Source organism: Leptopilina heterotoma, unplaced genomic scaffold (assembly GCF_015476425.1).
Source record: "Leptopilina heterotoma isolate Lh14 unplaced genomic scaffold, ASM1547642v1 Lhet_235, whole genome shotgun sequence".
Classification (NCBI taxonomy): domain Eukaryota; kingdom Metazoa; phylum Arthropoda; class Insecta; order Hymenoptera; family Figitidae; genus Leptopilina; species Leptopilina heterotoma.
Genome location: NW_025110952.1, coordinates 1,107,381 through 1,120,939, shown reverse-complemented (window position 1 = coordinate 1,120,939; position 13,559 = coordinate 1,107,381). Strand labels below are relative to the sequence as shown.

General features: G+C 18.1%; 1 protein-coding gene across 1 annotated transcript in view; it reads right to left on the bottom strand.

The window, feature by feature from the left end:
- Positions 1 to 13,559, bottom strand: part of LOC122502662 (cyclic AMP response element-binding protein A) — a 51,776-nt gene that overhangs the window by 32,156 nt on the left and 6,061 nt on the right. The window contains exon 2 of the mRNA XM_043612821.1: positions 8,878 to 9,061. Coding sequence (XP_043468756.1) covers positions 8,878 to 8,943 — 66 coding nt within the window. The 5' untranslated portion in view covers positions 8,944 to 9,061. The remainder of the gene's footprint in view (positions 1 to 8,877; positions 9,062 to 13,559) is intronic.

Genomic DNA, 13,559 nt, shown 5'->3' with positions numbered 1-13,559 from the left:
TCAAAATGTAATTAAAAGAATTTTTAAATCCAACATTTAGGATTCAATTTTACGAAATTTCAATTATTAGTAAATTTTTCAATTAAATATTGTATTAGAAACTAAAAACTTTGAAAATAATTTCAACATAAAATTCAATTAAACTTTTTCAAAGAAAATATGTTTACTAATTAGTTGATAGTATGAAAAATTATATATTTTTAAAGATTTTAAATTGAAACCTTTTCGAAATTCAATTATTTCTAAAGGTTCGCTACACTGCTTTTAATATTCAATTATTATCTGAAATTTTAACTGAAATTCATTTTTATGAAATGAAAATCAGTTTTTAATAAAAAATTCCACGAGAATTGAATTATTTAAATACAAAAATAAATAATTTATTCAATAATTTAAATGTTATTTTTAAAATTGAATTCTCATGAAGAATTTTACCAGCAAATTTTTTTAAGTAATTGAATTCTTTTGACGAATTTTATTAAAATTTTCAAGAATAATTACATTTTTCGAGGAATTCAATATTAAAATTTTTATTTAAAAAAATTCAAATTTTGAGATTGCTTTTATTATTTATGAAAATAATTGAATTTCTGCAAACATTTGTAACTTCTTCAAAATTCAATTTTTTTAATGGCTTTTAAGTAAAATTTTTCTTAAAATCAATTATTTTTAATAATTTTTTCAAGTTTAACTAAAAATTTATTTTTAAATCAATTTTTTATTAGAAAATTCAACGAGAATTCAATTATTAAAATGAAAAAGTAAATAATTTATTGAAATAATTGAATGTATCTTAAAATTGAATTCTCATGAAGAATTTTATCAATAAATTTTTAAATAATTATTGAATCCTTTCGACGAATTTTACTAAAATCTTTAATTACATTTTTCGAAGAATTCGATAAAAATTTTATTAAAAATAATTGAAATTCTACGATGAATTTTTTTATTTATTAAAATAATTGAATTTCTAAAAAGAATTTTATTATTTATGAAAATAATAGAATATTATTGCGAAGAAATTTGTAAAAAAAATTTGTAAATAATTGAATTTCTGTGAAATTTTTATTATTTTATGAAAATAATTGAAAGATTGCGTAGAATTTTATATAAATTTAATTTTAAATAATTGAATTATTTTGGGAAACTTTTTATTAAAAAATAGTAGATATTGCAAATCATTGAATTTAGGAAAATTTTTGAAAATAATTGAATTTTTACAGAAAAGTAAATTAAAATTTTTGAAAATAATTAAATTTTAGAGAAAATTTTTTATTATTTATAAAGATAATTGAAATTTTCACGAGAATTGAAAAAAATTTTTGAAAATATTTGAATTTCTGCGAAGAATTCTATTATACTTTTGAAAATAATTGAATTATTGTGAAGAAATTTAAAAAAAAAATTGTTAAACAATTGAATTCCTGTGAAATTTTTATTATTTAAGAAAATAATTGAATGTTTGCGTAGAATATTATTATTAAATTTGTTTTTTAATAATTGAATTATTTTGGGAAATTTTTTATTAAAAAATATTAGATATTACAAATCATTGAATTAAGGAAAATTTTTGAAAATAATTGAATTTTAGAGAAGAATTTTATTATTTATAAAATTAATTGAGATTTTGATGAGAATTTAAAAAAAATTTTTTAAATAATTGAATTTCTGCGAAGAATTTTATTACTTTTTAAAATAATTGAATTATTGCGAAGAAATTAAAAAAAAACTTTGTAAATAATTGGATTCCTGTGAAATTTTTATTATTTATGAAAATAATTAAATGTTTGCGTAGAATTTCATTAAATTTTTTTTTAAATAATTGAATTCTTTTGGAAAATTTTAATTCAAAATAGTAGATATTGAAAATCATTGAATTTAAGAAAATTTTTTTTAAATAATTGAAATTTTACCAATAATTTTATTAAAATTTTTGAAAATAATTGAATTTCAGTGAAGAATTTCATTATTTATAAAGAAAATTGAAATTTTTACGAGAATTTAAAAAAAAAATTTAATAATTGAATTTCACAGAAGAATTTTATTATTTATAAAGAAAATTGAAATTTTGACAAGAATTTAAAAAAAAAATTTTAAATAATTGAATTTCACAGAAGAATTTTATTATTTATAAAAAAAATTGAAATTTTGGCGAGAATTTCAAAAAAAATTTTTTTTAATAATTGAATTTCTGCGAAGAATTTTATTACTTTTCGAAAATAATTGAATTTCTGCAAACACTTTCTTTTATTAAAAACACGATGCATTTTAAAATATTATACTTTTTTTTATTAAATAAGAAAATATTAAACACGATAACCTTTATTATATACGTGGATCGATGCTCTGATAATAATGTCCTTAACATCCTAATACAAGAACAAGTCCGCGGTCAATATCTCATTTAAAAAAAAGTTGAGATAGAAATTTAATTCTTTTTTCAATTAACATTTAATAATTTTTTTTCAAAGGGAAATTATCACAGTCAAATTTTAATGTCATCAAAAATTTATGTTATTCAAAAAAAGGCAATTTTTTTCCATTAATTTTAACGAACAAAAAAGAATATTTCATGTTTGATGAAAATTGAAAAATAAACATTTTTTGTTGATTTCAACTTTTTTGTTGATTTCAACTTTTTTGTTGAAATTAATTTTATTTTAAATTCAGTTTGATTATTGGAGGGAAACATTTTCTTTTGTGTCCATAAGATGTATTTTAAGAGAAGGTCAAAGTCATTTCGATTTTTTTAATACATTGAGTATATAAGCTTACAATGGAAAATCCACTGCACACAAATTTGACCTGTTCTTTTAAAGGGAAAAAATAAAAATTATTTTTAAAGGTAAAAACTATACAATCGTACCAGAAACAGATATCTTTTGTGAAACTTTATCCCTGCAGGTAAAATGTCCCCTAAAATGTATATGGTTAAAATTATATAGAATTTCTTAATGTTGTCATACCACAAATTTTAGGCATTCAATATTGTACGAAAGCCCTTTTTTATACAAGTGAAAAAAATCGTAGTTTTAATATTAAATTTATTAATTAAATCTTCAATTATTATTTTCTACAATTTTTAACTTATAACTTTACTTCATCTCCAAAATTCACAATCATTTTTAATGATTTTTCCTACAGTTCTTGGAAAATTCAATTATTGAAATAAAAAAAAATTCAAGTTTTTAATAATAATTGTTAAGTTATTTTTATTATTTTTTTCAAAAAGTTATAAAGAAATTCTTGAAATTAATTTTTTTTAAATATTTTAAAATAATTTGTCTATTGTTATTTTTCGCACAAAAAAAAATTGAAATAATAATTTGCTTATTTTATACTAAAAAAAATTTTGTTTATTAATAATTGTTGATTTTTTTGTTTTGATAAACAAGAAAAAAAAAAGTTTTATCAAGTAAAAAATAATTATAAATATCGTAATTTTCGGAAGTATTTATAAAAAAAAATGAAACTTGATTTTCAAGAAAAAATCTTCTTTAAAAGGAGTTACAGGAAATTTTACTGATAGCCAACCATTAAATGCTCATTAAAATAAGCTTCAAGAATATTAAAAACTTTGATTAAATTATCTGAATAGGAAAAAAATTCAACATTCGACTATATTGCATTTTTTGAAAAAATATCAATTAAAAATGTCTTTAATTATTAATTTCTACAAAATTTTAATAACAATTATACAATGTTTTTAAACTTTTAAATAAAATTTTAATTATTTATTGATTTAAAAAATCTTTAATTTCTTTCGTAAATTAAATTATTAATGAAAAAAAAAATTATTCAAAATTCATTTTTCAATTATTTGACTATATTTATTTTTCCCACTAAAAAAATGAAAATAAGTTCTAATAAATTCAGTATAGAATTAATTTTTCTGAAAAAGTTCAATTCAATTTTTGTTGAAATTAATTTGAAGTTTTTAGTTATTCTATAATATTTTCCAAATAATTGAAATTCATTTAATAAATATTTTTTTGAAAACGTACATATTTTCAAGAACATAAAGGTATAACATTTGCTACACTAATTTTTAAATCGATATATTCAGACATTATTATTTTAATCAATAAACATACATGTATATATATGAATTTCTTGTATCATCAGTCAGCTGATCTCTGAATAATTAGGTCAATTATAATTTTTTATAAATAGTGAAAATTAACGATCACTCCGAGTCAAGGAAATTTTATATTTTTATATTTTTCCTTGACTCGGAGTGATCGTTAATTTTCACTATTTATTAAAATACGACTGAGTGATAGAATCATCTCTACTCCTATAATTTTTTATCTTTAAAAAATATATAAATGAAAATTAGTAACGAAAAAGTTTAATTATTCTTTTTGTCGAAAAGGAAAACCGACCAATTTTTATAATTTATTTAATATATAATAAAAAATAAATTTTTACTGTTATTAAAATTGTATGTTACTTTTATTAATATATATATCTATTATGTAATATTAATTAATATATTGCTATAATTAAATTAAAGAAAATTAATTTAATTAAATATTAATTTCTCAGTGGAATCGATTAAGAAATTATTGATAATATTTTGCAATGCAAAAAAATAATTTTTATTACAACTTTTTTCTTTTTTTTTTCATTTTCTTTTTTTTTTCTATTAAGAAATAAAATTTAAAAAAAATTCTGTTCCTTTAAATTGTTTAATATTCTTAAAATCATTTGACAAATTAATAGACAATATTTTTTTAATCTCCCGGAAGTCAATGTCGACACTTATGTGATTCGGCAAATAAATATTTCATCAGACCAACTGAATTTGTCGTTTTGAATACCAAATTTCAATGCAGAAAACAATAATAATAATAAAAAAAAATAATAATTGGTATTATTATTATTATTAATATTATTATTTTTACAATTGCAAAACTGTAAAATTTCAAATTTGTCAAAATTAACGAAATTTTGTTATTTTTTGAAAAAAGTAAATTTTCTGAATTTTTTTTTTCAACACTAAATTTTTTAAACAGTAAAAAGTCTTTAAAAAATTACGAATGTACAGATGTAATTAATTAATAAATTAACAATAAAACTTCCTTTATATTATATTGTTTGATTTTTTACTACGTGACATATTCTTTTTATTTCGCTGATGAAAATTAATTTTAAATGTCAATGAGTGCAATGAACTATATTCAAATATTTAGTGTGCAAAAATGTCCAAATACTTAATATAAAACGATTTTGTATATTTGACTTTTGATTCGATTTTTACATTAAAAATTTTTATTTTGACTTCATTTTAATTTTGACATTCACTTTGATTTTCATTTTGGCCTTCAAAGTCAAAGTCAAAATTGAATCGAAAGTCAAAGACAAAATCACCCCAAGTTTTTGATTTTTAAAAAAAAATTTTAAGAATTCGAAGATTTTGATAGAAAATAAAAATAAATTATGAAATGCTCTGCGATAAATCAATGTAAAAGACTTCATTCTATGGAGAGCTTTAAAAAATCCAAACATTTCAGAAAATTTACTTTTCAATGTTTGCCACTTGTAGTTTTCATTTATATAAATATACCAATAAAATTAGTGTTGGTTTGGGTTCATCTCTTTTTTTTCTCTAAAGATAAGATTAGAAAAGATAAAGATAAAGAATTTGAGTTAAAGGAATGGGAGGAGTCACCACTTTTAGGAAAATGTTCATCATTTTGCTATGTATATTCCATTAATTATTATTGTTATCATTTTTATCGTATTTAGATTACAAACTAAAAATAAGAAAAAAATAAAAAAAAAATTTTAGTTAACACTTTGTTTCGGTATAATTGTGAATAGAAAATTATTATCATAAGGAGAACTAGTAAATAAATAAATAAACACACGAATAAATAAATAAATAAATAAATAAATAAATACACGAATAAATAAATAAAGAAATAAAAAAGCAAATAAATAAACAAACAAATAAATCAACAAAAAAACTATAATTATTGCTAAAAAATTTTAGTTCACATTTTTTTTCGGCAATTGTGAAAAAAAACTTATTATTATAATAAGAAGAACGAGTAATAAATATAGATAAATAAATAAACAAATAAATAAATGAATAAACAAATAAATGAATAAACAAATAAATGAATAAACAAATAAATGAATAAATAAATAATCAAACGAATAAATAAATAGATAAACAAATAAATAAACAAAATATAAAAAATATATAAATAAATAAACTAATTAGTAATAAAAAACTAATTTTTACTAAAATATAACTAATTATTATGTAATAACAAAAATAAATAATTTTTGGTAAACAAATAACCAATTAATAGAAACAAAAATAAATAATTACTAATACTAAAAATAATTTATTTAGCAAAGACAACTAATAATTATTAATAATTTTAGTTATTTTTGACTAATTTAAATTTAGACTATAATTTAATTTAAATAAAAATTACTTTCATTAAAATTACTATAATCAAGAAACTTTTTCAATATTTAAAAAAAAAATTGCAACAAAAAAAGAAAGATTTTAATTTAAAAATACAAAATTTTGTTTGCTATAACAAAAAAAAAAATCCTTTGCAATAGAGTATTGTGAACTACTTTTTGCGATTAGAGAAAAATTACAACGATAAAATTTATCACTGACATTTGATGTGACATTCATTACATTTTGCTTTTTTTGTAATGTTTTTTTTTCCTTTATTTTATATTTATTTATTTATTTCAATTATTCATTAAATTTCGATTTATTTGATTTATTTATTTTTATTTTAGGATATTATCCAAATTCTACCGCATAATTCAAATGTGAAAAAAAAGTTTTAAAAAACGATTACTTAACAAAATCTATATAATGAAACTTGCGTGAATAATTTGAATTAAATGAGAAAATATTCGTCAGAAATATTATGACGACCTACGATAATATGGGTTCTCGTTAAAAGTTCATTTTAAAATTTTTCAACTGATATACTTAATATTTTTTTTATATAATATTATTTATCACGTATTGTATGCAATATATTAGTATAATATGAATGTTATTAATAATTTTTGAAAAAAAAAATTAATTCGCTTTTTAATTATTTAAATAAAAAAATTCAATTTTTTATTATAATTGTAATTATCCACGTTTTTTATCAAGTTATTTTCATTATTATTTTTTTTTTTTGCATAAAATTATAAAGAAATTTTTAAAATTAATTTTTTAAAAAATATTTTTAAATAATTTTTGAAAGAAATAGTTTTTCAATTATATTAATAAATTGAAAAATTTCCAAACAATTGAAACTTCGAAATGTCTTTAAGAAATAAATGGAATTTTTGAAAAATATAAAAAAATTAATCAAAAATTTTGAAAAATTTTCATTATTTAAAAATATGAACATGTCTTCTCAGAAATTTTAATAAATCTAAAAAAGTAAATTTTAAAAAAATTTTCTTTTCTTTGTTCGAAGATAATTGAAACTTAAAAAATTATGATGAAACAATTCTAGAAACTGGTTTTTTAAAAATATTCTCGATTTTTCGAAAATAATCGAATTTCTTAAAAAAAAATTTTGTTTAATTTAAAAAACACCATAATTAACTTTATGGAGAATTTTGATTAAACATTTTTAAAATGATTGTTTTCAACAAAATTTTAAGAATAATTCTGTAAAAAATTAAAATTTTATTATTTTTTGCATGTATTTGAATTTTTGAAAATGTTGAGAATAATTAAATATTCTAAAAAATCGAAATGAAAAAATTCTTGGAATGACGTTTTTCAAAAATATCATTTTTAGAAGTTGATTTTTATTGATTTTCATTTTTAAATTTACATTTGGAAGATTTTTCATTAAAATTTTTGAGAATTCAATTATTTGCAAAATTTACAATTAAAAACTCTTCAAACGTTGATTTTCAAAAATTGTAATAAAATACTTGAAAAAAAATCAATCATTATCAATTGAATTTTAAAATTTCAATTATTCAAAATCTTTTTAATTGTATATTTCGGAAATTTAATTAGAAAAATGATTCAAAAATAATTTTTCAAAAATTGTTTTTTTTTTTAATGTATTGTTATTTTTCACAACAAAAAATACGAAATAAGTTGCATGTTTTATACTAAAAATGTGATATTTTTTTTTTGTGATATTTGGAAGAAAAGACGAAAAAGTCGCTATTTTTGAAAATAAGTCGAAAAAATTGCATTTTTTGAAAATAGTCGAAAAAGTCCGAAATCGAAATATGCATGTTCTGAAATTTTACTAAAATTTTGAGAATATGTTTGTAAAATATTAGTTTTGAAATTTATAATTTTAAATCAAATTTGAAGTACAAAATTTTAAAAAATTCAAATCCGAATTAAATTTGAACGAAAAATTAATATTTCAAAAAATAATTGCAAATAAGAACATTTAATTTTTATTAAATAGAATTAAAACTTTGAGAAAATGTTCCACAAAATGTGCTTGATAAATGGTAAAAATTTCAAAAATATTCGTAAAATATTAACTATGAAATTTATTATTTTAAACGAAATTTGATAAAATAAAAAAAACCAAAGAATTTGAATACTTCGATTTTTTTTTATTTTGCAAGAATTTGTTACAATGCGGTTAATATATAAGTTTCACAAAAAAGCTATTTTTCAAAAATTGAAAATTTTAACAAAATTAAACAAAAAAAATTTTTTTTTAAATTTCAAAAAATTTTTTAAAAAAAATCAAAGATCAATGTATATACAACTATGTACATATAATAAAAATGTGGAATAATAAAATTTAAAATTTAACATGAAAAGAAAGTATAAAGCTATATATATATAGGGGATGGTGAAAATAAAAGGAGAAAAATTCCTGAGATTCAAATCATGAGGGTTTAACTTACCGGTTCTACTAGATAGGTATCCCATAGCTCCCTTAAGTCGCTACTTCCCACGTCGTAAAATTCCATGATCCTCCCCTTGTATCCTTTTCCACTCCGCACCAATATATATAAATCAGACCCAATTCCGAGAGTTCAAAAAAGAAACTCTCAAAATTCACTCATGTTAAGATTTCTCCAAGAAAATCTACAAATTAAAAAAAAAAACAGACAGGTTAGTTTAGAAAAAGAAAAATCAGTCAAGGTCGCAACATTATTATCTCTTTCAAAAATCTTTTTTCTCCTTTCTATTGTAAAATCCATTTAAAAACCTGATTTTTCAAACATTCAAAAAAAAAAAAAAAATTAATTGCCACTAAAAATAAAATCCATTTAAAACCTAATTTTTGAAACATTCAAAAAAAAAATAGACACTAAAAATAAATTAATTTTATAATCTTTTTTTGGAAGGAAAAATACCAGACGCATAGTAACAAGGAAAATTTTTCTAAATCGATAAAACGAACAAGGAAATTAATTACAGAAAAAAAATTGATAATGCAACAATAATAAAATCAATGTCTGAGAACTGGCGAAAGGAGTGGATGCAATAATAGATCATCGCAGTTATTATTGAAAACATATTTTTAAATACGAATTTATTTATACTTTTCGAAAATGAAATTTTTGTATTATTTAATAATTATTATTTTTTCATAAAAAATAAAAAAAAAAAAAACTTTAAAAATTATTTTCATTACTATACGATTATAATTCATTTCTAAAATTTTCAAATTCTTTTTAAATCAATATTTATTAGAAAATTCTACGAGAATTGAATTATTTAAATACAAAAATAAATAATTTATTTAATAATTTGAATGTTTCTTAAAATTATTGAATTCTCATGAAAAGTTTTATCAATAAATTTTTAAATAATATTGAATCCTTTTGACGAATTTTACTAAAATTTGTAATTACATTTTTCGAGGAATTCGATAAAAATTGTATTAAAAATAATTGAATTATTCTACGATAAATTTTTTTAATTATTAAAATAATTGAATTCCTAAAAAGAATTTTATTATATTTATGAAAATAATAGAATTATTGCGAAGAAATTTATTTTAAAAAATTTGTAAATAATTAAATTTCTGTGAAATTTTTATTATTTTGTGAAAATAATTGAAAGTTTGCGTAGAATTTTATTAAATTTGTTTTTAAATAATTGAATTCTTTTGAAAAATTTTTTATTAAAAAATAGTACAATATTGCAAATCATTGAATTGAAGAAAATTTTTGAAAATAATTGAATTTCAGAGAAGAATTTTATTATTTATAAAGAATAATTTAAATTTTCACGAGAATTTGAAAAATTTTTTGAAAACATTTTTTTTTTTTTTGCAAACATTTGTAACTTCTTCAAAATTCAATTTTTTTAATGGCTTTTCAGTAAAATTTTTCTTGAAATCAATTATTTTTAATAATTTTTTAAAGTTTAACTAAAAATTCATTTTTAAATCAATTTTTATTAAAAAATTCAACGAGAATTCAATTATTGAAATGAAAAAATAAATAATTTATTGAAATAATTGAATGTTTCTTAAAATTCTACGATGAGTTTTTCTATCTATTAAAATAATAGAATTCCTAAAAAGAATTTTATTATTTATGAAAATAATAGAATTATTGCGAAGAAATTTATAAAAAAATTTGTAAATCATCATCATATTAGAAATTAAAAACCACGGATAATTAAAAAAAATATTCCATTAAATTTAAAAAAAAATATTAATTCTACAGAATTTTTAATTAAACGTATGAAAAGTTCAAATTTTCAAAGAGATTTTAATTTTGAAACCTTTTGAAAATTCAATTATTTCTAAAAATTCACGCCTATAATGCTTTCAATATTCAATAATTATAATCTTAAATTGAAATTGAAATTCATTTTTATATCAATATTTATTAGAAAATTCTACGAGAATTCAATTATTTAAATACAAAAATAAATATTTTATTAAAGAATTTTATCAAAAAATTTTTAAATAATTGAATTCTTTGGTGAAATCTTATTGAAATAGTAGACATTGAAAATAAAATTGAATTTTGACAAATTTTTGAAATTAATTAAATTTTCACAAAGAATGTTATTAAAATTATTTTGAAAAAAAGTGAATTGTTACAAAGAATTTCATTAAAATTTTTGAAAATAATTTAATTTATTGAAGAAATTTAATATTAAAAATGTATTAAAAATAATACTTAAATTGTAATAAATAAATTGTAGCAAAGGTTTTTAAAATAATTGAATTCATTTGGGAAATTTTATTAAAATAGAAAATATTGAAAATCATTGAATTTAAGGAAAATTTTTTGAAAATAATTTAAATTTTACCAAGAATTTTCTTAAAATTTTTGAAAATACATAATTGAATTTTAGAGAAGAATTTTATTTATATTTATAAAGATAATATTATAATAATATAATGTATTATAAAATATGTATTAAAAAAAGAAAAAAGTGTTATTTAATAGCTGGGTAATATATAATTGAAAGAAAAGTTGTTAATTTTTAGTACTGCGCATACGTAATTGTAATAGAATACTACTGCGCATGCTTAACTGTGATAAAAATAGTACTGCGCATGTGTAATTGCGTTAGAACACTACTGCGCATGCGTAATTGTAACAGAAGACTACTGCGCATGCGTAACTGTAACAGAAGACTACTGCGCATGCGTAACTGCGACAGAAGACTACTGCGCATGCGTAACTGTAACAAAAGACTACTGCGCATGCGTAACTACGATTGACGACGAATGAAACTATATAAGGAAGCAATAGTCAATATAATGAAAGATTATATAGTCATGACTAAATAGTTATTAATTACTATTCTAATAATAAAAAATATAATTATTATATTACAAATTATAATATAATAATAGTAAAAAAAAAAGTTATGGGTTTAAACACGATTTAATTATTTGTATTCTTAAGTTAAATCTGCCGCGTAAATTATAGAGATCAAAAGAATATGGTCAGATGTTAACATGGAGATTATCAGTTTTGATATGATACAAAGCATCAAAAAGACTGAAAAAGAAGATAAGAAATATAATATACATAGAACTTATAGGTATACCTATATAGAGGTAAAGAGTATATGTTTATAAATTTAGTATCTATTTGTTATGTTTTGTAATTTTTAAAACAGTAATAAACATATGCACGTAATCACTACTTTATTACAGATAATTATTTCGTATATCATCATATTAATTAAATTTAAAATGTAACGTAACAATATACTGGTAGAAGATTAACGAAAAAACTAAATGTACCTTCTTACCTCATCATTTTAAATGACTTTCTTTCTTTTTTCTTTGCCTCGTAAACTTTGAAATTACCAACTAATTCTAATGCAAAGCCTTTTTTTAAAAATTTTTTCTCTTTCTGCGACAATAATTTCTTTTTTGACTAACTTAATTCTTATTTTTTTTCTAAATAAATAACTTAATTCTTCCAAAAACTTATCATATAAAAATTATGAATTAGAAATTATTTACTATTTATTTTACTTAAATATTTCAAAATTAATTGAATTTAAAAAAAAAAATTGAGTCTACAATTTTCATAAATATAGATCAACTTCAAAAGATTTCAATTTGAAATTTTATAAAATTTCACTTCTAAATGAATTTAATTTTTAATTAAAAATTTTAAAAAACTTAGATTTTTGGAAAATTTTAATAATTAAAATTCTTCTGAAATTTTATTATAGTTAAATTTTTTTATATACGCGTTTAATTAATTAGTAAAAATAATGAATTTATAGAAGAATTTTAGATAAAAACACTTTAAAAAAATTGAATTTTGGAGAAAGTTAAAATTGATTAAGTGCAAATTCAATTATTTTCAAAAGTAATCAAATTCTTCACAGAAATTCAATTATCTACCAATTTTATAAAAATTTCTTCGCAATAATAATTCAATTATTTTTAAAAGTAATAAAATTCTTCGCTTCAATAATTTAAAAAAAAATTTATTTAAATTCTTATCAAAATCTCAATTATTTATATAAATAATAAAATTCTTCTCTGAAATTCAATTATTTTCAAAATTTCTTTTTAAATTTTTGATAAAATTTCAATTATTTTCAAAAATTTTCCTTAATTCAATGATTTTTAATATTTTCTATTTTAATAAAATTTCCCGAAAGAATTCAATTTCAAATTAAATAATAAAAATTTCACAGAAATTCAATTATTTTAAAAAGTAATAAAATTCTTCGAAGAAATTCAATTATTTAATAAAAAATTTTTAAATTCTCCTCAAAAACTCCATTATTTTTAAAAATAATAAAATTCTTCTCTAAAATTCAATTATTTTCAAAAATTTTCCTCAATTCAATGATTCGCAATATCTACTATTTTTTAATAAAAAATTTCCCATACGAATTCAATTATTTGAAAACAAATTTAATAAAATTCTACGCAAACTTTTAATTATTTTCATAAACAATAAAAATTTCACAGAAATTCAATTATTTTCATAAATTTTTAATAACATTTTTTGTAAAATTTCAATTATTTTCAAAAAATTTCCCAACAAAATTCAATTATTTGAAAACAAATTTAATAAAATTCTACGCAAACTTTCAATTATTTTCATAAACAATAAAAATTTCACAGAAATTCAAT